The 27,236-nt window shown below is 44.2% G+C and overlaps 1 protein-coding gene across 1 annotated transcript in view; it reads right to left on the minus strand.

Annotated features, from left to right (window-relative positions):
- LOC118377710 (inactive heparanase-2-like) overlaps positions 1–27,236 on the minus strand; it is a 235,695-nt gene that overhangs the window by 59,819 nt on the left and 148,640 nt on the right. The window contains exons 3-5 of the mRNA XM_052477903.1: positions 23,512–23,681; positions 15,051–15,222; positions 14,481–14,528 (exon numbers count right to left, since the gene is read on the minus strand). Coding sequence (XP_052333863.1) covers positions 14,481–14,528; positions 15,051–15,222; positions 23,512–23,681 — 390 coding nt within the window. The remainder of the gene's footprint in view (positions 1–14,480; positions 14,529–15,050; positions 15,223–23,511; positions 23,682–27,236) is intronic.

Below are 27,236 nucleotides of genomic sequence, written 5' to 3' on the forward strand. Positions count from 1 at the left end.
TGTCCAAACTTTTGACTGGTACTGTAAATACTTCAAACAATTCCATGTAGCTTAGTAGAACCCTCCCCTCCTCCTGAGACAGGGCTTAGAGACTTATGTTAATGATGTACTAAGTACCTGATGTACTAAAAAAATCCACAGGCGCTTATTTCGTTGATCCCTTTTTACTGCAGCTTCCTACCCTCTTGATTGTAGAACCTTTCACACACATTTTTCATTTTCTAAACAATTGCTTCTGGTGCTATCTCTAAGATCTGGAAGGTGATGGATGTCCTCCCCCTTCACAAAGGCGGGGATCCTTCTGACCTAGATAAACTGACCTAGAACTGACTTATATAACTTTAGGACTTTATGAACATAGGAATCACCGTGCTGACATATTTATAGATCCAAGGCCTTTGATGCTTTCGACCATCCCTTATTCCTTCAAAGGTTGTCTGAAATGGGCATCGACCAGGCGTGTTGCATGTGGTTTGGGAACTACTGTATCTGTCAAACAAGACACAATGTGTGCTTTCTGATGGTGTCAAGTCAAGTTATTTCAATATTACTAAAGCACATGGCTGCCTACACATGGCTGCCTACACATGTCTGCCTACACATGTCTGCCTACACATGGCTAACTACACATGGCTGCCTACACATGGCTGCCTACACATGGCTGCCTACACATGGCTGCCTACACATGTCTGCCTACACATGGCTGCCTACACATGGCTAACTACACATGGCTAACTACACATGGCTGCCTACACATGGCTGCCTACACATGGCTGCCTACACATGTCTGCCTACACATGGCTGCCTACACATGGCTAACTACACATGGCTAACTACACATGGCTGCCTACACATGTCTGCCTACACATGGCTAACTACACATGGCTGCCTACACATGTCTGCCTACACATGGCTGCCTACACATGGCTGCCTACACATGGCTAACTACACATGTCTGCCTACACATGTCTGCCTACACATGGCTAACTACACATGGCTGCCTACACATGGCTAACTACACATGGCTGCCTACACATGGCTGCCTACACATGGCTAACTACACATGGCTGCCTACACATGGCTGCCTACACATGGCTGCCTACACATGGCTAACTACACATGGCTGCCTACACATGGTTGCCTACACATGGCTAACTACACATGGCTGCCTACACATGGCTGCCTACACATGGCTGCCTACACATGGCTAACTACACATGGCTGCCTACACATGGCTAACTACACATGGCTGCCTACACATGGCTAACTACACATGGCTGCCTACACATGGCTGCCTACACATGGCTAACTACACATGGCTGCCTGAGCCATGGAGCAAATAAAATAGGGGGTGTAAACTAATGTAAACATAATCCATTGGATAATTTGTCAAATTTGGATGTTTTTTTTAGCGAGTCTGCATTATAATTATATATGGCTATTTTATAAATGTTCAAATTGCGTGATGTGATTGCATTTTAGAAACCCACTCCCCCTGTCGCCACAAGATTAATGGTTTTGACCACTAACCTTTTATGCAAATTGCATTGCCCGGTTGTGCAGGGTTTGCTTATTTTTGACCATTCCATTGACCTAAAGAAAAATCTCCAACCACCCGGGGCACTGGGCCATGCAACACAAACTGGCCCATTGCTTTAATATGTAGGCTCCATATTACTGGAGCTTGTTAGCTTGTCAGGTTATGTCGATATAAAACTAGTTTTACTGTGGATATAGATACTTTTGTACCTGTTTCCTCCAGCATCTTCACAAGGTCATTTGCTGTTGTTCTGGGATTGATTTGTACTTTTCGCAACCAAGTACATTCATCTCTAGGAGACAGAAGGTGTCTCCTTTCTGAGCGGTATGACGGCTGCATGGTCCCTGGTGTTTATACCTGCGTACTATTGTTTGTACAGGTGAACGTGGTACCTTCAGGCGTTTGGAAATTGCTCCCAAGGATGAACCAGACTTGTGGAGGTCTACAATTTTTTTTCTTAGGTCTTGGCTGATTTCTTTTGATTTTCCCATGGTGTAAAGCAAAGAGGCATACATCTACAGGTACACCTCCAATTGACTCAAATGATGTCAATTAGCCTATCAGAAGCTTCTAAAGCCATGACATAATTTTCTGGAATTTTCCAAGCTATTTAAAGGCACAGTCAACTTAGTGTATGTAAGCTTTTGACCCACTGGAATTGTGATACAGTGAATTATAAGTGAAATAATCTGTCTGTAAACTTGTGTCATGCACAAAGTAGATATCCTAACCCGCTTGCCAAAACTATAGTTTGTTAACAAGACATTTGTGGACTGGTTGAAAAACCAAAGTGTATGTAAACTTCCGACTTCAACTGTATCTGTGCAGTGTAGATAATGATTTGATACCTAGCTAGCTAGCTGAGATGATAACAGCTATTTAATCATGCGAATGTGCATGTCCAAATATTAATGACGTCTGGAATCCGACAGTTTCACCGGAATTATCAAATGTCAAGAGTCAGATAAATGTCAACCCTCAACATCAACAGCTTGTATAGGCACTGTTTAGCTGAGACTCATCTCTTGACAGGTGGGCTGGTAGTCTTTTTATTTATTTCACATGACTTGCTGTCAACTGGAATGGTGCTCACATAACTTTCATTAGCTATAGTGCTGAGCGATTAGTGCTTTTTGAAGTCTGTTCGGTTTTGGTTTGATTATTTAAAAATCATCACTTTTTTTCAATTATATATTTTTTTAAAACATGAAATGCATTATGAAATAATGAAATTACAATTATTTTAAAGGAAATTCCAAAGCCCAAAATAATAAACATGAAATTGTCGAAACAAACATTCCATTATGTCAGGTCCACGTTGGGGAGACACCAATAGAAAAACAAGAAATGACTGAGAAATAATAAAACATTTCAGTTGTGTATATGACTTTGTTTGACTTTTTTCATGAATTAAAGTCATCATCTCATCTCTGTTCAGGCAGTAGCAGTCAGCCAGACAGTTGTCTATGTGCTCCCCTTACTGTACTGTTTTTAGTCATGCACTGTCTCTCTCGGCGTTTTGTCGTGTAGCCTACATTCCTCTCTCATGCGGTCTATGTGTGAATCTAACCTAATGTAATAGGCATATTATGCCTCATTCACATTAATCATAAGCACTCCATTACCTTGCGCCAGATCCAATCCAAAATCGAATCAAATCAAATGTTATTTGTCACATGCGCCAAATCCATCAGGTGCAGGTAGACCTTACAGGGAAATTCCCAATTGAATGAAGACCGTCCACAACGAAAGGGAAACACAATGCCCCCTTGTGGTTGAAGGCATTGTGAGACGTTACCCACATACTTTGAATTTTTCCAATCTCTGCGTCTTCTTCAATCTGGCCAGAGTCCGTTGAAGAAAAGGAAGTTACCAAACCACAGAAGATTATAAAAATATGTGGTTTTCAACGATGGATTTATAGGATAGCTAGCAACTTGTAAACAATTATCCATTCGTATAACTGAGTGTTATTTTAATAACATGTTACATTGGCTGTTAAACCAATCATACTTATTATAGATCCCGTTTTAGTTTATTGTGGTGGTAATGACGTTTGTTTTGATGATAATTATTAGGTGGAGGTTGCTAGCTACGGTATAGCCTAGCTTTTAGCTAGCTGCTTTGTAAGATAGCTGACTTGCTAGAAAGTTATAGAAACAAGTTGAGAAAAATGTAACTAAACAACTGAAACAATATATTTATCCTGTCTTGAATGAAAATGACATATTTTGCAATCTCCCAAAATAAATGTGATCATGTGACGAAAGACTAGGAACCTAAAGGAAAATTTCCGCACTAGGAACGGAATGACTTGATGTGAGCCAATCAGGCGTCCCAACAGTCTGCATTCCATTGACCTATTGAACTCATCTATGGGGAAGCGAAGAACCTCTTTAACTCATCTATGGGGAAGCGAAGAACCTCTTTAACTCATCTATGGGGAAAAGCGAAGAACCTCTTTAACTCATCTATGGGGAAGCAAAGAACCTCTTTAACTCATCTATGGGGAAGCTAAGAACCTCTTTAACTCATCTATGGGGAAGCGAAGAACCTCTTTAACTCATCTATGGGGAAGCGAAGAACCTCTTTAACTCATCTATGGGGACAAGCGAAGAACCTCTTTAACTCATATATGGGGAAGCAAATAACCTCTTTAACTCATCTATGGGGAAGCAAAGAACCTCTTTAACTCATCTCTGGAGAAGCGAAGAACCTCTTTAACTCATCTATGGGGAAGCAAAGAACCTCTTTAACTCATCTATGGGGAAGCAAAGAACCTCTTTAACTCATCTCTGGAGAAGCGAAGAACCTCTTTAACTCATCTATGGGGAAGTGAAGAACCTCTTTAACTCATCTATGGGGAAGCAAAGAACCTCTTTAACTCATCTATGGGGAAGCGAAGAACCTCTTTAACTCATCTATGGGGAAGCTAAGAACCTCTTTAACTCATCTATGGGGACAAGCGAAGAACCTCTTTAACTCATCTATGGGGAAGCAAATAACCTCTTTAACTCATCTCTGGAGAAGCGAAGAACCTCTTTAACTCGTCTATGGGGAAGCAAAGAACCTCTTTAACTCATCTATGGGGAAGCGAAGAACCTCTTTAACTCGTCTATGGGGAAGCGAAGAACCTCTTTAACTCATCTATGGGGAAGCGAAGAACCTCTTTAACTCATCTATGGGGAAGCGAAGAACCTCTTTAACTCATCTATGGGGAAGCAAAGAACCTCTTTAACTCATCTATGGGGAAGCTAAGAACCTCTTTAACTCATCTATGGGGAAGCGAAGAACCTCTTTAACTCATCTATGGGGAAGCGAAGAACCTCTTTAACTCATCTATGGGGAAGCGAAGAACCTCTTTAACTCATCTATGGGGAAGCGAAGAACCTCTTTAACTCATCTATGGGGAAGCAAAGAACCTCTTTAACTCATCTATGGGGAAGCTAAGAACCTCTTTAACTCATCTATGGGGAAGCGAAGAACCTCTTTAACTCGTCTATGGGGAAGCGAAGAACCTCTTTAACTCATCTATGGCGAAGCAAAGAACCCACCTGGAACCCTTTGTTCTAAGAGTGTAGCGGACATTGGTAGTAACTGGGACATTTTTGTAACGCTTTATTAATTCATCCACAATATACTGTATTTCCAGATGCTGTTTGAGCCTTGAAAAAGAGAATGCTATCTAACACTGAACTAACTTCCCAGCTAAACCATCTCTGGTTTCCACTACATTGTCACAATGTTGCTAGTGACATGGTGAGAAAGTAAAAATGGCACCTTCTCAAAAATCTCATGACATGGCTATAATTAAGGGGCGGCAGAGAGGGGTGGTTAGAGCGTTGGGCCAGTTACCGAAAGGTTGCTAGATAGAATCCCTGACCTGACAAGGTAAAAATCTGTGGTTCAACCCCTGAACAAGGCAGTTAACCCACTGTTCCCCGGTAGGCCGTCATTCTAAATAAGAATTTGTTCAACTGATTTGACTAGTGAAATAAAGGTTAAATAAAAATGAAGCAATAACCCCCGATGAGGTGTGGTATATTGGCAAATACACCATGCCTAAGGGCTGTTCTTATGCACAGTTCAAAGCGGACTGCCTGCCTGGATACACGCCTTAGCAGTGGTATATTGGCCACATACCACAAACCCTATTATAAACTGGTTACCAACATACATATAGCAATAAACAAGTCATTTTACCTTATACCCGTGGTATATTGTCTGATATACACAGGGCTGGAATGCTGTTTCAGCCAATCAGCATCCAGGACCCAAATGACCCAGTTTATAACGGCAGCTATAATGATTAGAAAGGTTTTTCAAGGTGAACTTACATCAGAGTTTTAAAGATACAGGTTTTGGGCCTTTCCTGAGACCGAGCTGTCTCGGTTGTTTCCTCAGCCATGTTTCATCCTCACTAAATACCCTTTACAGCCGAACCCCTCTCTCTGCTGGCCCAACAATGGGCTTCCTGGCCTCAGATGTACCATGTCTTGTTGATGTACAGTTGAAATGTTTTAGAATACAATCAATACATTTCCTTAAACATCCCGTGTGTGCTTATTCTTTTACCATTAATGTATTCTAAAAAATAGTTAAACAATTCTGGTTACTTCTGGGATGTCTCCTAACGGCATGTCTCTCTCTCTCTCTCTCTCTCTCTCTCTCTCTCTCTCTCTCTCTCTCTCTCTCTCTCAGAATTAAATAGTATGTGCTGTAGTTTCAAAATAAGGGAATACCGCTGTTTCGTGCAAGGTATTCACATATTTCTCTCATTATCACACACCACACTGCAAGAGCAGGGCCTCGTTAAGGCCAAGGTCAGGCTAGTAAAGGGAAGGGGAAGGTTTAGTACAACACCACCCACACTGGTAAAGGCAAACCAGATGCTTTCACACGCACGCACACACACAGCCTGGTCAAACCATATGCTTTCACACGCACACACACACACACACACACACACACACACACACACACACACACACACACACACACACACACACACACACACACACACACACACACACACACACACACACACACACACACACACACACACACACACACACACACACACACACACACACAGCCTGGTCAAACCATATGCTTTCACACACACACACAGCCTGGTCAAACCATATGCTTTCACACGCACACACACACAGCCTGGTCAAACCATATGCTTTCACACACACACACACACACACACACACACACACACACACACACACACACACACACACACACACACACACACACACACACACACACACACACACACACACACACACACACACACACACACACACAGCCTGGTCAAACCATATGCTTTCACACACACACACACACACACACACACACACACACACACACACACACACACACACACACACACACACACTGCCAATTATCCTCTTTACACCACATGAGCTAAAGACTTAATTTGTTCCTGCCAGACAGACTGCTTGACAGGCTGACCTCTGTAAACTGACCTCTGTAAACCAACTTTAACCAATACAAGCCCTGAAAAGATGCCACCCTGAACGACAGTGCAATAGGCTTGCTTGATGGCTAAGACTTGAAGACTTGTTTTAGATGCTGAAGGGATTTTGTCTTGTGTTTCTCTAAAGAGATAAAGTTGCACCAATCCATCCATAACAGCAGTGCCTCCTATTAGATTATGCATATTTGATACAGTTTACACATTGGAGTAATTTAGCATGTAACAGCATGCTACATGTAAAGAGCACAGAACACGTGGTACACCAAACCATACGCCAAATCCTATCTGTGACCAGATAGTTCACCACACCTGTTATCTTCGTCTGTCTGGCTCTGTGGGGGAGCTCAGGTTAGAGATATAACACTTATCATCCACACACACACACACACACACACACACACACACACACACACACACACACACACACACACACACACACACACACACACACACACACACACACACACACACACACACACACACACACACACACACACACACACACACACACACACACACACACACACACACACCTATACAGACCTACCTTCCCAAATTTATGCTAACTTACTCCTCTCTACAGTACATGTTCAATATTCTCTTTCTCCTGTTCCTCCAGTACTGTTCTGTCTTCATCCTCACAGTGTGATTGTGTTTAGTCTTCATCCTCACAGTGTGATTGTGTTTTGTCTTCATCCTCACAGTGTGATTGTGTTTTGTCTTCATCCTCACAGTGTGATTGTGTTTTGTCTTCATCCTCATAGTGTGGTTGTGTTTAGTCTTCATCCTCACAGTGTGATTGTGTTTTGTCTTCATCCTCACAGTGTGTTTGTGTTTTGTCTTCATCCTCACAGTGTGATTGTGTTTTGTCTTCATCCTCATAGTGTGTTTGTGTTTTGTCTTCATCCTCATAGTGTGTTTGTGTTTTGTCTTCATCCTCACAGTGTGGTTGTGTTTTGTCTTCATCCTCACAGTGTGATTGTGTTTTGTCTTCATCCTCATAGTGTGTTTGTGTTTTGTCTTCATCCTCACAGTGTGGTTGTGTTTTGTCTTCATCCTCATAGTGTGTTTGTGTTTTGTCTTCATCCTCATAGTGTGTTTGTGTTTTGTCTTCATCCTCACAGTGTGGTTGTGTTTTGTCTTCATCCTCACAGTGTGGTTGTGTTTTGTCTTCATCCTCACAGTGTGGTTGTGTTTTGTCTTCATCTTCATAGTGTGTTTGTGTTTTGTCTTCATCTTCATAGTGTGGTTGTATTTAGTCTTCATCCTCACAGTGTGGTTATGTTCTGTCTGAATGGGAGTATTGCTCTATTAATAGGAGCATAAAGATTGTATAGAAGACTGGACACTCAGCGGGGGACTGAGGTTATTTACAGCTAAATGGAGATAACAGAGAGCTGTGAGAGGAAAGAAAGAGCAGGAGGGTGATGGAGATTAGCGTTGCTCTCCACACTTTATTCACTGTCTCGCTGGACTCGTAAATCACGGGGGCCCATTTCCCTGAAGGGACACGTTTTATTCAGTGGTAGAGCTAAGATCCTCACAAGCACATGCCCGGCATGATCATACACACACACACGAGCGCACTCTTTGTATCTTGTCTCCCTTTCTATCTCCTTCTTTATCTCTCTCACTTGCCTCATTTTCTGTCTCTTTGTTCTCCCTCCCTCCCTTCTTATCTTGTACCTCCTTTCTCTTCTCTCTGACATCTTAAAACCTCAAATCTGGTATTTATCTACATCTCAACTATTCCTCTACATAAATCCTACTCTGCTCTACTGCTCTGAGACTGGCACGTCAGAGAGAGAACCAGTGTACAGGGGAGACAGAGAGGGGGGAGGAGAAAAAGTGAGAGAGATGGGGAGAGCAAGGGGGGAGAAAGAGAGAGAGAGGGGAGAGAGGGGAAGAGAGAGAGAGAGAGAGAGGAGAGATAGAGAGAGCCAGGGGAGAGAAAGAGGGGGAGAACGAGGGGGAGAGAGAGGGGGAGAAGGGGAGAGAGAGGGTGGGGGAGAAAGAGAGAGAGAGGGAGGGTGGGGAGAAAGAGAGAGAGAGAGAGGGTGGGGAGAAAAGAGAGAGAGAGAGAGAGAGAGAGAGAGAGAGAGAGAGAGAGAGAGAGAGAGAGAGAGAGAGAGAGAGAGGGAGAAAGAGAGAGAGAGAGAGGAGAGATGGAGAGAGAGGAGAGATAGAGAGACAGGGGAGAGAGAGAGAGAAAAAGAGAGAAAAAGTGAGAAAGAGAGAGAGAAAGAGAGAGAGACAGGGGAGAGAAAGGGGGGGAGAAAGAGGGGGAGAGAGAGGGGGGAGAAGGGGAGAGAGAGGGTGGGGGAGAAAGAGAGAGAGAGAGAGGGTGGGGGAGAAAGAGAGAGAGAGAGGGTGGGGGAGAAAGAGAGAGAGAGAGAGAGAGAGGAGAGATAGAGAGACAGGGGAGAGAGAGAGGAGAGATAGAGAGACAGGGGAGAGAGAGAGAAAAAGAGAGAAAAAATGAGAAAGAGAGAGAGAGAAGAGAGAGAGACAGGGGAGAGAAAGAGGGGGAGAAAGAGGGGAGAGAGAGAGGGGGAGAAGGGGAGAGAGAGGGTGGGGGAGAAAGAGAGAGAGAGAGGGTGGGGAGAAAGAGAGAGAGAGAGGGTGGGGAGAAAGAGAGAGAGAGAGAGGGTGGGGGAGAAAGAGAGAGAGAGAGAGAGAGAGAGAGAGAGAGAGAGAGAGAGAGAGGGGGTGGGGAGAGAGAGAGAGAGAGAGGAGAGATAGAGAGACAGGGAGAGAGAGAGAAAAAGAGAGAAAAAGAGAGAAAGAGAGAGAGACAGGGGAGAGAAAGAGGGGAGAGAGAGGGGGGAGAAGGGGAGAGAGAGGGTGGGGGAGAAATAGAGAGAGAGAGAGGGTGGGGAGAGAAAGAGAGAGAGAGAGAGGGTGGAGGGAGAAAGAGAGAGAGAGAGGGGGGGGAGAAAGAGAGAGAGAGAGAGGGTGGGGGAGAAAGAGAGAGAGAGAGGGTGGGGGAGAAAGAGAGAGGAGAAAGAGAGAGGTGGGGAGAGAGAGAGTGGGGGGAGAAAGAGAGAGAGAGAGAGAGAGATAGAGAGACAGGGAGAGAGAGAGGGAGATAGAGAGACAGGGAGAGAGAGAGGAGAGATAGAGAGACAGGGGGGAGAGAGAGAGGAGAGACAGAGAGAAAGAGAGAGAAAAAGAGAGAAAGAGGAGAGAAAGAGAGACAGGGGAGAGAGAGAGGAGAGATAGAGAGACAGGGGAGAGAAAGAGAGAGAAAAAGAGAGAAAGAGAGAGAGAAAGAGAGAGAGACAGGGGAGAGAAAAAGGGGGAGAAAGAGGAGGAGAGAGAGGGGGAGAAGGGGAGAGAGAGGGTGGGGAGAAAGAGAGAGAGAGAGGGGGGAGAAGGGAGAGAGAGGGTGGGGAGAAAGAGAGAGAGAGAGAGGGGGGTGGGGGAGAAAGAAGAGAGAGAGAGGAGAGATAGAGAGACAGGGGAGAGAGAGAGGAGAGATAGAGAGACAGGGGAGAAAAAGAGAAAAAAGAGAGAAAAAGAGAGAAAAAGAGAGAAAAAGAGAGAGACAGGGGAGAGAAAGAGGGGGAGAAAGAGGGGGAGAGAGAGGGGGAGAAGGGGAGAGAGAGGGTGGGGAGAAAGAGAGAGAGAGGGGGGGAAGGGGAGAGAGAGGGGGAGAAAGAGGGGGAGAAAGAGGGGGAGAGAGAGGGGAGAAAGAGGGGGAGAGAGAGGGTGGGAGAGGGGGGAGAAAGAGAGAGAGGGTGGGGGAGAAAGAGAGAGAGGGTGGGGGAGAAAGAGAGAGAGACAGGGGAGAGAAAGAGGGGGAGAAGAGGGGGGAGAGAGAGGGGAGAAAGAGGGGGAGAGAGAGGGTGGGAGAGAGAGGGGGAGAAAGAGAGAGAGGGTGGGGAGAAAGAGAGAGAGGGTGGGGGAGAAAGAGAGAGAGGGGGAGAAGGGGAGAGAGAGGGGGAGAAAGAGGGGGAGAAAGAGGGGAGAGAGAGGGGAGAAAGAGGGGGAGAGAGAGGGTGGGAGAGAGGGGGAGAAAGAGAGAGAGGGTGGGGAGAAAGAGAGAGGGGTGGGGAGAAAGAGAGAGAGACAGGGGAGAGAAAGAGGGGAGAGAGAGGGGAGAAAGAGGGGGAGAGAGAGGGGAGAAAGAGAGAGAGGGTGGGAGAAAGAGAGAGAGGGTGGGGGAGAAAGAGAGAGAGGGTGGGGGAGAAAGAGAGAGAGGGTGGGAGAGAGAGGGGGAGAAAGAGAGAGAGGGTGGGGGAGAAAGAGAGAGAGGGTGGGGAGAAAGAGAGAGAGGGGGAGAAGGGGAGAGAGAGGGGGAGAAAGAGGGGGGAGAAAGAGGGGGAGAGAGAGGGAGAAAGAGGGGAGAGAGAGGGTGGGAGAGAGGGTGGGGAGAAAGAGAGACAGAGACACAGAGACAGAGACAGAGACAGAGACAGAGACAGAGAAAGAGAAAGAGAAAGAGAGAGAGAGAGAGAGAGAGAGAGAGAGAGAGAGAGAGAGAGAGAGAGAGAGAGAGAGAGAGAGAGATAGAGAGACAGGGGAGAGAGAGGAGAGATAGAGAGACAGGGAGAGAAAGAGAGAGAAAAAGAGAGAAAGAGAGAGAGAAAGAGAGAGAGACAGGGAGAGAAAAAGGGGGAGAAAGAGGGGGAGAGAGAGGGGGAGAAGGGGAGAGAGAGGGTGGGGGAGAAAGAGAGAGAGAGAGAGGGGGGGAGAAGGGAGAGAGAGGGTGGGGAGAAAGAGAGAGAGAGAGAGGGGGGGTGGGGGAGAAAGAAAGAGAGAGAGAGGAGAGATAGAGAGACAGGGGAGAGAGAGAGGAGAGATAGAGAGACAGGGGAGAAAAAGAGAGAAAAAGAGAGAAAAAGAGAGAAAAAGAGAGAGAAAAAGAGAGAGACAGGGGAGAGAAAGAGGGGGAGAAAGAGGGGGAGAGAGAGGGGGGAGAAGGGGAGAGAGAGGGTGGGGAGAAAGAGAGAGAGAGGGGGGAAGGGGAGAGAGAGGGGGAGAAAGAGGGGGAGAAAGAGGGGGAGAGAGGGGAGAAAGAGGGGGAGAGAGAGGGTGGGAGAGAGAGGGGGGAGAAAGAGAGAGAGGGTGGGGGAGAAAGAGAGAGAGGGTGGGGGAGAAAGAGAGAGAGACAGGGAGAGAAAGAGGGGGAGAAGAGGGGGAGAGAGGGGAGAAAGAGGGGGAGAGAGAGGGTGGGAGAGAGAGGGGGAGAAAGAGAGAGAGGGTGGGGGAGAAAGAGAGAGAGGGTGGGGGGAGAAAGAGAGAGAGGGGGAGAAGGGGAGAGAGAGGGGGGAGAAAGAGGGGGAGAAAGAGGGGGAGAGAGAGGGGAGAAAGAGGGGGAGAGAGAGGGTGGGAGAGAGGGGGAGAAAGAGAGAGAGGTTGGGGAGAAAGAGAGAGAGGGTGGGGGAGAAAGAGAGAGAGACAGGGGAGAGAAAGAGGGGGAGAGAGAGGGAGAAAGAGGGGGAGAGAGAGGGGAGAAAGAGAGAGAGGGTGGGAGAAAGAGAGAGAGGGGTGGGGGAGAAAGAGAGAGAGGGTGGGGGAGAAGAGAGAGAGGGTGGGAGAGAGAGGGGGAGAAAGAGAGAGAGGGTGGGGAGAAAGAGAGAGAGGGTGGGGAGAAAGAGAGAGAGGGGGAGAAGGGGAGAGAGAGGGGGGGAGAAAGAGGGGGAGAAAGAGGGGGAGAGAGAGGGGAGAAAGAGGGGGGAGAGAGAGAGTAGGCAGACATGGCTCTCAAGAGAAGACAGGCTATGTGCTCACTGCCCACAAAATGAGGTGGAAACTGAGCTGCACTTCCTAACCTCCTGCCCAATGTATGACCATATTAGAGAGACATATTTCCCCAGATCACACAGATCCACAAAGAATTCGAAAACATATCCAATTTTGAAAAACTCCCATACCTACTGGGTGAAATTCCACAGTGTGCCATCACAGCAGCAAGATTTGTGACCTGTTGCCACGAGAAAAGGGCAACCAGTGAAGAACAAACACCATTGTAAATACAACCCATATTTATGCTTATTTATTTTATCTTGTGTCCTTTAATTATTTGTACATTGTGTATATGTGTATGTATATATATATATGTATGTATGTATATATATATATATATATGTATATGTGTATATATGTATATATGTGTGTGTATATATATGTATGTATATATATAATATGACATTTGTAATGTCTTTACTGTTTTGAAACTGTTGTATGTGTAATGTTTACTGTTAATTTTTGTTGTTTTTCACTTTATATATTCACTTTGTATGTTGTCTACCTCACTTGCTTTGGCAATGTTAACACATGTTTCCCATGCCAATAAAGCCCTTGAATTGAATTGAATTGAATTGAGAGAGAAATACCAATCCAAAACCATGGGAGATTGGTTTGCTCAACTCCACTGTCCTCCATCCTCTCTTCACTTTCAAAGATAACCAAGGAGAGAAGGGGAGGAGAGGCAATGTGGTAACAAATGCATTTGTATTTAACGAGACTCTCTTCCATGCAAATGATGTTTAAAGGGGTGGAATCCCAAATCAAATCTGTAATGTAGTAAAAAATAAATGTAGCTAGTTATTCTGTGGGTGATCTCAAAACTCTTCTGTGCAGTACTCAGCAAGGATACTTCTGTGTTTCATCAGCGGGAGGAGGCTATCGAGGAGGCTATCGAGGAGGCTATCAAGGAGGCGAGGACACTCCTCCATTCGCCTACTAACTAATTGACACTCTCCTCGACCCCTCAACCATTTATCGGATTCCGGGTCATGGAGGACAGAGGACGGAGGAGTCGAGGATAGGGAGATGTCCCCATATCATTCTTTCTGCAGCTGGTTCTCACTAGTGCTTGTATTTTGTAAAATTAATTGAAACATTCTACCTTGAAAATAGCTTGACTGGAACCCTTTTTAATGACAACTTTTCTATTAGTATTATTATTATTATTAATTGTGTTGTTATTATTCTTATTCTTATATTTATTGTTGTTGTCATTAGTATTATTAGTGTTGATGTTGTTGTTGTTGTCATTATTATTAATATTATTTTTATTATTCTTATTCTTATTATCATTATTATCACAATTTTTTATATTATTATTATTATTATTATTATTATTGTTATAGTTATTGTTATTATTATTAGAAATATTACTGTTGTTCATATTACTATTATTATTTTTGTTGTTGTTGCTGTTATTATTATTATTATTATTCATTATTCATTATTAATATTGTTATTCTTGTTATTATTGTTGTTGTTATAATTAGTATTGCTGTTAGTATTGTTATTATTGTTGGTATTGTTGATATTATTATGTTGTTATTATTATTATCGTTATTGTTGTTGTTGTTATTATTATTTTTGTTGTTGTTATTAATAAATAGGGAATGTGTGTTTGAAGCTAAGAGATATAGGTATGCAGATATAGGATAGAAAAGGGGGTAAAATACCTACTGTTGCCACGTTACAGCGTCCACAACAGAACCAGCGTTCTTCATAAACCTGGTAATGAAAACACAAGAGAGATCAGCTAATTCAGGTTTAAACACCACTGAAATACCAGCACAACATTTTGGAATGACACACAAAATGACTTTTGATTAGTCTCATATATATGTGCCTCCTGACCAGGCTGTGTGTGCGTGTGTGTGTGTGTGTGTGTGTGTGTGTGTGTGTGTGTGTGTGTGTGTGTGTGTGTGTGTGTGTGTGTGTGTGTGTGTGTGTGTGTGTGTGTGTGTGTGCGTGTGTGCGTGTGCCTGTGTGTGTGTGTGTGTGTGTGTGTGTGCGTGTGTGCGTGTGTGTGTGTGTGTGTGTGTGTGTGTGTGTGTGTGTGTGTGTGTGTGTGTGTGTGTGTGTGTGTGTGTGTGTGTGTGTGTGTTTGTTTGTGTGTCTGTGTGTGTGTGTGTGTACTGTTTAAACCATATTTCCAAAAGATGGTTCTATACTATAGTTTAGGACTTTGTTGACTATATTGACAATCCATAATGCACCTATAATTGAAACGGCGTCAGTGAGGCGACTCACCCGTCGAGCAGCAGAATGGCGTTCTTGCGTGGTGGTCCAGCGTTAGGGCCGTAGAGGTGTGCTCGGCTGTAGTAGCGTACAGATTGCAGTAGTGTTCTCAGCATGGTGTAGTCCTTGGCTAGCTGGGTACTGTTAACTGTCTGACCCACCATGCTTCGGTAGCCATTAGGCTCTGGAGAGAGATGGAGAGAGGAAGGAAATTAAAGCAATAGAAAAAAATCGGATTTTAAACTAACCCTGGCATAACCCTAACCTAATGCCGAACCCTAACCTTAACCACACTGCTATCCCTAATGCCTAACCCTAACCTTAACCACACTGCTATCCCTAATGCCTAACCCTAACCTTAACCACACTGCTATCCCTAATGCCTAGCCCTAACCTTAACCACACTGCTATCCCTAATGCCGAACCCTAACCTTAACCACACTGCTATCCCTAATGCCTAACCCTAACCTTAACCACACTGCTATCCCTAATGCCTAACCCTAACCTTAACCACACTGCTATCCCTAATGCCTAACCCTAACCTTAACCACACTGCTATCCCTAATGCCTAACCCTAACCTTAACCACACTGCTATCCCTAATGCCTAACCCTAACCTTAACCACACTGCTATCCCTAATGCCTAACCCTAACCTTAACCACACTGCTATCCCTAATGCCTAACCCTAACCTTAACCACACTGCTATCCCTAATGCCTAACCCAAACCTTAACCACACTGCTATCCTTAATTCCTGACCCTAACCTTAACCACACTGCTATCCTTAATTCCTGACCCAAACCTTAACCACACTGCTATCCCTAATGCCTAACCCAAACCTTAACCACACTGCTATCCGTAATGCCTAACCCAAACCTTAACCACACTGCTATCCTTAATTCCTGACCCAAACCTTAACCACACTGCTATCCTTAATTCCTGACCCAAACCTTAACCACACTGCTATCCCTAATGCCTAACCCAAACCTTAACCACACTGCTATCCTTAATGCCTAACCCAAACCTTAACCACACTGCTATCCCTAATGCCTAACCCTAACCTTAACCACACTGCTATCCCTAATGCCTAACCCTAACCTTAACCACACTGCTATCCCTAATGCCTAACCCTAACCTTAACCACACTGCTATCCCTAATGCCTAACCCTAACCTTAACCACACTGCTATCCCTAATGCCTAACCCTAACCTTAACCACACTGCTATCCCTAATGCCTAACCCTAACCTTAACCACACTGCTATCCCTAATGCCTAACCCTAACCTTAACCACACTGCTATCCCTAATGCCTAACCCAAACCTTAACCACACTGCTATCCTTAATTCCTGACCCTAACCTTAACCACACTGCTATCCTTAATTCCTGACCCAAACCTTAACCACACTGCTATCCCTAATGCCTAACCCAAACCTTAACCACACTGCTATCCGTAATGTCTAACCCAAACCTTAACCACACTGCTATCCTTAATTCCTGACCCAAACCTTAACCACACTGCTATCCTTAATTCCTGACCCAAACCTTAACCACACTGCTATCCCTAATGCCTAACCCAAACCTTAACCACACTGCTATCCTTAATGCCTAACCCAAACCTTAACCACACTGCTATCCTTAATTCCTGACCCAAACCTTAACCACACTGCTATCCTTAATGCCTAACCCAAACCTTAACCACACTGCTATCCTTAATGCCTAACCCAAACCTTAACCACACTGCTATCCTTAATTCCTAACCCAAACCTTAACCACACTGCTATCCTTAATTCCTGACCCAAACCTTAACCACACTGCTATCCTTAATGCCTAACCCAAACCTTAACCACACTGCTATCCTTAATTCCTGACCCAAACCTTAACCACACTGCTATCCTTAATGCCTAACCCAAACCTTAACCACACTGCTATCCTTAATTCCTGACCCTAACCTTAACCACACTGCTATCCTTAATTCCTGACCCTAACCTTAAATTAAAACCAAAAAGCAAATGTGTGGATGTTGCAGCTGGTCTATCTAAGGAAATCGCTCAGGTCTACCTCCAGAACTAAACTCATGATGGTATTACAGCGAGACACAGCGTGTCATTCTAACGCTGTCCAACACAAGAGTGTTTGACCTCACAGCTTCTACTTTCTGGCTAGAGTGCTTGTATCATTTTGGCAGGGGTCGACTGCACCACATAGAAAGTCATCAGCTGTCAACTTCTCCTTTTAAAAACCACTCAATCCTTCATCATGCCTAAATATTCACCCCTCTCTCTCTCTCTCTCTTCACTCTTTGAAAGGCTTCCTTTCAATCATGACTCAGAGTTAAAACGTACACATTTGCATGCCCTCTAAAGGCTTTGGCCAGCACCAGTACTTATTTTGTTTTGTTATCATGAGCACCTTCATGAAACCAGTCATAACACCTTTATGAAACCAGTCATAACACCTTCATGAAACCAGTTATAACACCTTTATGAAACAAGTCATAACACCTTCATGAAACCAGTCATAACACCTTTATGAAACAAGTCATAACACCTTCATGAAACCAGTCATAACACCTTCATGAAACAAGTCATAACACCTGTATGAAACAAGTTATAACACCTTCATGAAACCAGTCATAACACCTTTATGAAACCAGTCATAACACCTTCATGAAACCAGTCATAACACCTTTATGAAACCAGTCATAACACCTTTATGAAACAAGTCATAACACCTTCATGAAACCAGTCATAACACCTTTATGAAACCAGTCATAACACCTTTATAAAAGTCATAACACCTTCATGAAACCAGTCATAACACCTTTATGAAACCAGTCATAACACCTTCATGAAACCAGTCACAACACCTTCATGAAACCAGTCATAACACCTTTATAAAACCAGTCATAACACCTTTATAAAACCAGTCATAACACCTGTATGAAACCAGTCATAACACCTTTATAAAACCAGTCATAACACCTTTATAAAACCAGTCATAACACCTTTATGAAACCAGTCATAACACCTTTATAAAACCAGTCATAACACCTTTATAAAACCAGTCATAACACCTTTATGAAACCAGTCATAACACCTTTATAAAACCAGTCATAACACCTTTATAAAACCAGTCATTACACCTTTATGAAACAAGTCATAACACCTTTATAAAACCAGTCATAACACCTTTATGAAACCAGTCATAACACCTTTATGAAACCAGTCATAACACCTTCATGAAACCAGTCATAACACCTTTATGAAACCAGTCATAACACCTTCATGAAACCAGTCATAACATCTTTATGAAACAAGTCATAACACCTTCATGAAACCAGTCATAACACCTTTATGAAACCAGTCATAACACCTTCATGAAACCAGTTATAACACCTTTATGAAACAAGTCATAACACCTTTATGAAACCAGTCATAACACCTTCATGAAACCAATCATAACACCTTTATAAAACCAGTCATAACACATTTATGAAACCAGTCATAACACCTTCATGAAACCAGTCATAACAACTTTATGAAACCAGTCATAACAACTTCATGAAACCAGTCATAACAACTTCATGAAACCAGTCATAACACCTTTATCAGTGTTGCAGTATCATTCATCACAATATAGCTTCATAATATAGAAATATAATTTTATTGTAGTTCTATTCTTCATAACACATGTATTCAACATCATTTATAAAGATTTTTCCAAATAAAAGTACCCTCAAACAGATCTTTATGAATCTATTGTACAATGGAAATGTGTATTTTTACTGCCACCGCACTATTCCCATAACAGGCTGGCAGCAGCACAGTCAGCGGTTGGGGACTTTGTGCATTGAGTGTTTCGTAGCCTCTCTCGTGAACTTTCAATTTTGCAGGATGCCGCTGAGGATTTTTTTCTGTGACAACATCCAAGAGAAGGAGGATCTGAAGTTAACAGAATACCTGAACTCGAGGGAGCTCTGGCCAGGAGCACCATTCAAATGGCATGTTAGGCCTACAGCAGGGCTGCCCAACCCTGTTCCTGGAGAACTACCTTCTTGTAGGTAGTCCGGAGACACCTGAAACCCCACCTCTTTAAGGAATACCTAGGATAGGATAAAGTAATCCTTCTCACCCACCCCCCCCTTAAAAGATTTAGATGCACTATTGTAAAGTGGCTGTTCCACTGGATGTCATAAGGTGAATGCACCAATTTGTAAGTCGCTCTGGATAAGAGCGTCTGCTAAATGACTTAAATGTAAATGTAAATGTAGGTTTTAGCTCTCCAAAAACAGGGTTGGCATACCACTTGTTTATAGACCAAAAACATGTGCTCTTATGGTTACACTTGGATTTGTATAATATATATATATAATAATAATAATATGGCGTCGACAGAGATGGTTGCCTCACTTCGAGTTCTTAGGAAACTTTGCAGTATTTAGTTTTTTATATATTATTTCTTACATTGTTACCCCAGGAAATCTTAAGTCTTATTACATACAGCTGGGAAGAACTATTGGATGTAAGAGCAACGTCAATTTACCATCAATACGAACAGGAATACAACTTTCCCGAAGCGGATCCTCTGTTTGGACCACCACCCAGAACAATGGATCTAATCCCAGAAGCCGACCCAAAACAACGACGCCGCAGAAGAGGCATACCCCTTTATACCCCCGTATACCCCTTTATACCCCTGTATACCCCTGTATACCCCTTTATACCCCCGTATACCCCCGTATACCCCTTTATACCCCTGTATACCCCTTTATACCCCTGTATACCCCTTTATACCCCTGTATACCCCCGTATACCCCTTTATACCCCTGTATACCCCTGTATACCCCTTTATACCCCTGAATACCCCCGTATACCCCTTTATACCCCTGTATACCCCTGTATACCCCTTTATACCCCTGTATACCCCTTTGTACCCCTGTATACCCCCGTATACCCCTTTATACCCCTGTATACCCCCGTATACCCCTTTATACCCCTGTATACCCCTGTATACCCCTTTATACCTGTCACGCCTTGGTCTTAGTATTTTGTGTTTTCTTTAATTATTTATTCAGGCCAGGGTGTGACATGGGGTTATTGTATTTTCGTATTGGGGTTTGTAGTATTTGGGATCGCGGCTAAGTAGGTGTGTTGTATAGGCTTGGCTGCCTGAGGCGGTTCTCAATCAGAGTCAGGTGATTCTCGTTGTCTCTGATTGGGAACCGTATTTAGGTAGCCTGGGTTTCGCTTTGTATTTCGTGGGTGATTGTTCCTGTCTCTGTGTAGTGTTCACCAGATAGGCTGTAATAGGTTTCACGTTCCGTTTGTTGTTTTTGTATTTATGAGTTATTTCATGTATCGTTCCGTTTTCCTTCATTAAAGATCATGAGTAACCACCACGCTGCATTTCGGTCCGACTCTCTTTCGACAAACGAAGAACGGCGTTACAGAATCACCCACCACACACGGACCGAGCAGCGTGTTAACAGGCAGCAGCGAAGGGAAGACATTATGGACAGCAGAGGCTTGGAGTATACGACGTGGGAAGAAATAGACAGGTGGGCGGCCGACCCAGAGAGAGTGCCAGAGCCCGCCTGGGATTCGCTGGAGCAATGCGAAGAGGGCTATAGGAGAATGGAGTCGAAGAGAAAGACACGGCGGCGCAGAGCGAAACCCGAAAGTCACCCCCAAATATTTATTGGGGGAGGGCTCAGAGAGAGAGTAGCAGAGTCAGGAGTCAGACCTGAGCCTACTCTCCCTGTTAATCGTGAGGAGCAGCGATATAAGGACTTCTGGTCTTGGGAGATGATATTAGACGGAAGAGGACCCTGGGCTCAGCCGGGAGAATATCGCCGTCCCAAGGAAGAACTGAAGGCGGCAAAAGCGGAGAGGCGCTGTTATGAGGAGGCAGCACGGCAACGCGGATGGAAGCCCGAAAAGCAGCCCCAAAAAATTATTGGGTGGGGGCTTAATGGGAGTATAGGTAGGAGACCTGCGCAAACTCCCTGTGCTTACCGGTGGGCTAGAGAGACCGGGCAGGCACCGTGTTATGCTATGGAGCGCACGGTGTTTCCAGTGCGGGTGCATAGCCCGGTGCGGCACATACCAGCCCTTCGTATTGGCCGGGCTAGAGTGGGCATCGAGCCAGGTATGCTTGGGCAGGCTCGGTGCTCAAGAGCTCCAGTGCGCCTGCACGGTCCGGTCTATCCAGAGCCACCTCCACACACCAGTCCTCCGGTAGCAGCCTGAGCTGCCAGTCTGCAGGGAGCTGTCAGTCTGCAAGGAGCTGTCAGTCTGCAAGGAGCTGCCAGTCTGCAGGGTGCTGTCAGCCTGCATGGAGCAGTCAGAGCTGTCAGTCTGCATGAAGCAGCCAGAGCTGTCAGTCTGCAAAGAGCTGTCAGTCTGCAAGGAGCTGTCAGTCTGCAAGGAGCTGTTAGTCTGCAAGGAGCTGCCAGTCTGCAGGGTACTGTCAGCCTGCATGGAGCAGTCAGAGCTGTCAGTCTGCATAAAGCAGCCAGAGCTGTCAGTCTGTATGAAGCAGTCAGAGCTGTCAGCCTGCATGGAGCAGTCAGAGCTGTCAGTCTGTATGAAGCAGCCAGAGCTGTCAGTCTGCAAAGAGCTGTCAGTCTGCAAGGAGCTGTCAGTCTGCAAGGAGCTGCCAGTCTGCAGGGTGCTGTCAGCCTGCATGGAGCAGTCAGAGCTGTCAGTCTGCATGAAGCAGCCAGAGCTGTCAGTCTGCAAAGAGCTGTCAGTCTGCAAGGAGCTGTCAGTCTGCAAGGAGCTGTCAGTCTGCAAGGAGCTGCCAGTCTGCAGGGTGCTGTCAGCCTGCATGGAGCAGTCAGAGCTGTCAGTCTGCATAAAGCAGCCAGAGCTGTCAGTCTGTATGAAGCAGTCAGAGCTGTCAGCCTGCATGGAGCAGTCAGAGCTGTCAGTCTGTATGAAGCAGCCAGAGCTGTCAGTCTGCAAAGAGCTGTCAGTCTGCAAGGAGCTGTCAGCCTGCATAGAGCAGCTAGATCCGCCAGTCATGATCTTCTAGATCTGTCAGTCAACCAGATTCTTCCAGATCTGCCAGTCAACCAGTCTCTTCCAGATCTGCCAGTCTGCATAGAGCAGCTCGATCTGCCAGTCAGCCATGATCTTCTAGATCTGCCAGTCAACCAGATTCTACCAGATCTGCCAGTCAACCTGAATCTTCCAGATCCGCCAGCCAGCCAGGATCTACCGGAGCTTACTACCTACCTGGGCTTCCTCTCAGTACTGGGCTTTCTCTCAGTACTGGGCTTCCCCTCAGTTCCGGGCTGCCCCTCAGTTCCGGGCTGCCCCTCAGTTCCGGGCTGCCCCTCAGTCTCGAGCTGCCCCTCAGTCCCGAGCTGCCCCTCAGTCCCGAGCTGCCCCTCAGTCCCGAGCTGCCCCTCAGTCCCGAGCTTCCCCTCAGTCCCGAGTTGCCTCAGTCCCGAGCTGCCCCTCAGTCCCGAGCTGCTGCCTCAGTCCCGAGCTGCCCCTCAGTCCCGAGCTGCCCCTCAGTCCCAAGTAGCCCCTCAGTCCCGAGCTGTCCCTCAGTCCCGAGATGCCCCTCAGTCACGAGCTGCTCCTCAGTTCTGTGGGGTTCTGGGTGAGGACTATTAGGCCATGGTCGGCGGCGAGGGTGGATTATCCCAGGACGCGAAGGGGAGGAACTATGACTTTAATGGAGTGGGGTCCACGTCCCGAGCCGGAACCGCCACCATGGACAGACGCCCACCCGGACCCTCCCTATGGTTTTGAGGTGCGTCCGGGAGTCCGCACGTTAGGGTGGGGGTTCTGTCACGCCTTGGTCTTAGTATTTTGTGTTTTCTTTAATTATTTGTTCAGGCCAGGGTGTGACATGGGGTTATTGTATTGTCTTATTGGGGTTTTTGTAGGCATTGGGATTGTGGTTGATTAGGGGTGTGTCTAGAGGCGGTTCTCAATCAGAGTCAGGTGATTCTCGTTGTCTCTGATTGGGAACCGTATTTAGGTAGCCTTGGTTTCGCTTTGTATTTCGTGGGTGATTGTTCCTGTCTCTGTGTAGTGTTCACCAGATAGGCTGTAATAGGTTTCACGTTCCGTTAGTTGTTTTTGTATTTATGAGTTATTTCATGTATCGTTCCGTTTTCCTTCATTAAAGATCATGAGTAACCACCACGCTGCATTTCGGCCGTTACAATACGCCGTTACAATACCCCTGTATACCCCTTTATAACCCTTTATACCCCTTTATACCCCTGTATACCCCTTTATACCCCTGTATACCCCTTTATACCCACGTATACCCCTTTATACCCCTTTATAGCCCTTTATACCCCCGTATACCCCCGTATACCCCTTTATACCCCTGTATACCCCTGTAGGTACAGTGTTGTCCAATGCTTTAGAATTCTGCTGTATTAAATACCATACATTGTACAATATTTGAAATGCAGTATATAGTGTTAGTGTGGTGTAGTAGATACTGACCGTTGCCCAGTTCCCAGGAGATGTTGTATTTCCTCCCAGCGCTGTATTTGAGTAAGCTGAAGGCTGCGGAGGAGTTCCAGGAGGAGTCAGGGTTTCTCTGCAGGGCGTTGAACCCCAGGACCAGATGCAGACCAGCACACTCGGCAAAGTTGTACAGTTTGTCTAAAGACCTGGCTGGGAGCAAACCAGACGCAGTTGTAACTTTGTTTCTTCTCAAAATATTCAAGGTAGCATTCAGTCATACTGTGGCCGGGCTAACTATACAACAAATAATGATTTCTAAACATTGAAAACACATTTGGGACATTTATATTCCAGTATGCTAAGTATGTCTGAGGCCTGTCTAAAACAATTGTGCCCTTTCTAAAATCTACACTTAACCCCTAATATTATAGGATAGTAACCAACGTGGTGGGAACTCCACATTAGATGGCTAAATAGATTTTGGACTATGGAAATACATGTAGGTACAAATCTATCACAGATTTAATTATTTATCAAAACTAAGTGACCCGTCCAGAAAAATTCCTGTTCCTAGTTCTAACCTCTAACCTTGTCAATCTACTCATCTCACTCATTGTCTCAAATCAATCAAATCAAATTCTATTCGTCACAAGCTTCGTAAACAACAAGTGAAGACTAAAAGTGAAATGCTTACTTGCAATGCAGAGAGAAAATATAAAAAATATTTTGAAGTAATAACACAATGAGTAAGTATAACATAGCTACAGTACATGTCTAAAGTTTGGACACACCTACTCATTCAAGGGTTTTTCTTCATTTGTACTATTTTCTACATTGTAGAATAGCAATGAAGACATCAAAACTATAAAATACCACATATGGAATCATGTAGTAACCAAAAAAGTGTTTAACAAATCAAAAACAATTGTATATTTGAGATGTTTCATAGCCACCTTTGCCTTGATGACATCTTTGCACACTCTTTGGTTCTACAGTACTACACTACTATGTTACTCCATACTACATTAGTTAGTTTATATTATACTACAGTACTATAGTACTATGTTACTATGGTGCTACAATACTACAATAGTATGGTGCTACAATACTACAGTAATATGGAACTAAACTACTACAATACTACAATCCTAAAATACTACAGTGTTATGGTAATATGATACCACAGTACTAAGTTACTATGTCACTACATTACTATGTTACTATTTACTACAGTACAACAACACTATGTTACTATGGTATTACAATACCACTGTACTATGTTACTACAGTACCACAATACTATGTTCCTATGGTACTACAATGCCACAGTACTGTGTTACTATGGTAATACAATACCATTACTACACTACAACAGTACCATGGTACTGTTTCACTACAGTAAAATGGTACTACAATACTAACGTACTACAGTAATATGTTACTACAGTACTATGGCACTACAAAACATACTGTACTGTGGTACTACAATACTACAGTACTACAGTACTATGGTACTACAAAATTACAGTACTATGGTACTACAAAACTACAGTACTATGGTACTACAGTACTATGGTACTAAAATACTGCAGTACCATGTTACTACTCTACTATAGTACTGCAATACTACAGTACAGTGGCACTATATCACTACAGTACTACTGTACTATGTTACTACAGTACCAAGGTACTATAATAATACAGTACTATGGTACAATGTTACTAAAATACTATAGTACAGCAATACAACAGCACTACGATTAAACTCTACAACAGCACTACGTTACTACAATACTACAGTGCTATGGTAATGCAGCACTACAGTACAATGGGACTATGTTGCTACAGTACTATGTTACTACAATACTACAGTGCTATGGTAATGCAGCACTACAGTACAATGGGACTATGTTGCTACAGTACTATGTTACTACAATACTACAGTGCTATGGTAATGCAGCACTACAGTACAATGGGACTATGTTGCTACAGTACTATGTTACTACAATACTACAGTACTACGGTACTGCTACAACAATACTACAGCACTACGTTACTACAATACTACAGTGCTATGGTAATGCAGCACTACAGTACAATGGGACTATGTTGCTACAGTACTATGTTACTACAATACTACAGTGCTATGGTAATGCAGCACTACAGTACAATGGGACTATGTTGCTACAGTACTATGTTACTACAATACTACAGTGCTATGGTAATGCAGCACTACAGTACAATGGGACTAAGTTGCTACAGTACTATGTTACTACAATACTACAGTACTACGGTACTGCTACTACAATACTACAGCACTACGTTACTACAATACTACAGTGCTATGGTAATGCAGCACTACAGTACAATGGGACTATGTTGCTACAGTACTATGTTACTACAATACTACAGTGCTATGGTAATGCAGCACTACAGTACAATGGGACTATGTTGCTACAGAACTATGTTACTACAATACAACAGTGCTATGGTAATGCTGCACTACAGTACAATGGGACTATGTTGCTACAGTACTATGTTACTACAATACTACAGTGCTATGGTAATGCAGCACTACAGTACAATGGGACTATGTTGCTACAGTACTATGTTACTACAATACTACAGTGCTATGGTAATGCAGCACTACAGTACAATGGGACTATGTTGCTACAGTACTATGTTACTACAATACTACAGTGCTATGGTAATGCAGCACTACAGTACAATGGGACTATGTTGCTACAGTACTATGTTACTACAATACTACAGTACTACGGTACTGCTACTACAATACTACAGCACTACGTTACTACAATACGACAGTGCTATGGTAATGCAGCACTACAGTACAATGGGACTATGTTGCTACAGTACTATGTTACTACAATACTACAGTACTACGGTACTGCTACTACAATACTACAGCACTATGGTATTATGTTACTACAGTAGTATGTTACAACAGTACTACAGTACTACGGGACTATGTTACTGCAATACTACATTACTAAGGCACTATGTTACTACAGTTCTATGGTACTACAGTACTACAGTGCAATGGGACAATGCTACTACAATACTACAGTACCATGTTACTACAGTACTATGTTACTGCAATACTACAGTACTATGTTACTACAATACTACAGTACTATGTTCCTGCAATACTACTTGCTATGGTACTACAATACTACAGTACTATGTTGCTACAATACTACAGTACTATGTGTTACTACAATACTACAGTCCACCTCACCAGTATCTTTTCTCTTCTCTAGACTAATTGAACGTTTGACATTTAACTGGCTGATAAATCCAAGCATACTTCTGATCAGGCCTGTACAATGCCCATGGGAGTGTGTGTGTGTGTGTGTGTGTGTGTGTGTGTGTGTGTGTGTGTGTGTGTGTGTGTGTGTGTGTGTGTGTGTGTGTGTGTGTGTGTGTGTGTGTGTGTGTGTGTGTGTGTGTGTGTGTGTGTGTGTGTGTGTGTGTGTGTGTGTGTGTGTGTGGTGACGTGTACTGATGGACATCTCAGCCTGCTGATGAAGAGCAGATATGGCTATAAAGAAGATCTGGACTGAAGCGTCCAGAAAAACCATCCAATCTCTAAACATAGTTATGAACTTGATGTTGTCCAAAAAGCTGTGTTTTATATTTGTAAAATTGCATTGCTCTGTTCACACATGGTGAAGGAATGCCCTCGCCAAAAAGTTGCACCCTTTTCCGAAATGGACCTGCGACTTACTTAATATTAGCTA

This window comes from Oncorhynchus keta, chromosome 24 (assembly GCF_023373465.1).
Source record: "Oncorhynchus keta strain PuntledgeMale-10-30-2019 chromosome 24, Oket_V2, whole genome shotgun sequence".
In the NCBI taxonomy this organism is placed as follows: domain Eukaryota; kingdom Metazoa; phylum Chordata; class Actinopteri; order Salmoniformes; family Salmonidae; genus Oncorhynchus; species Oncorhynchus keta.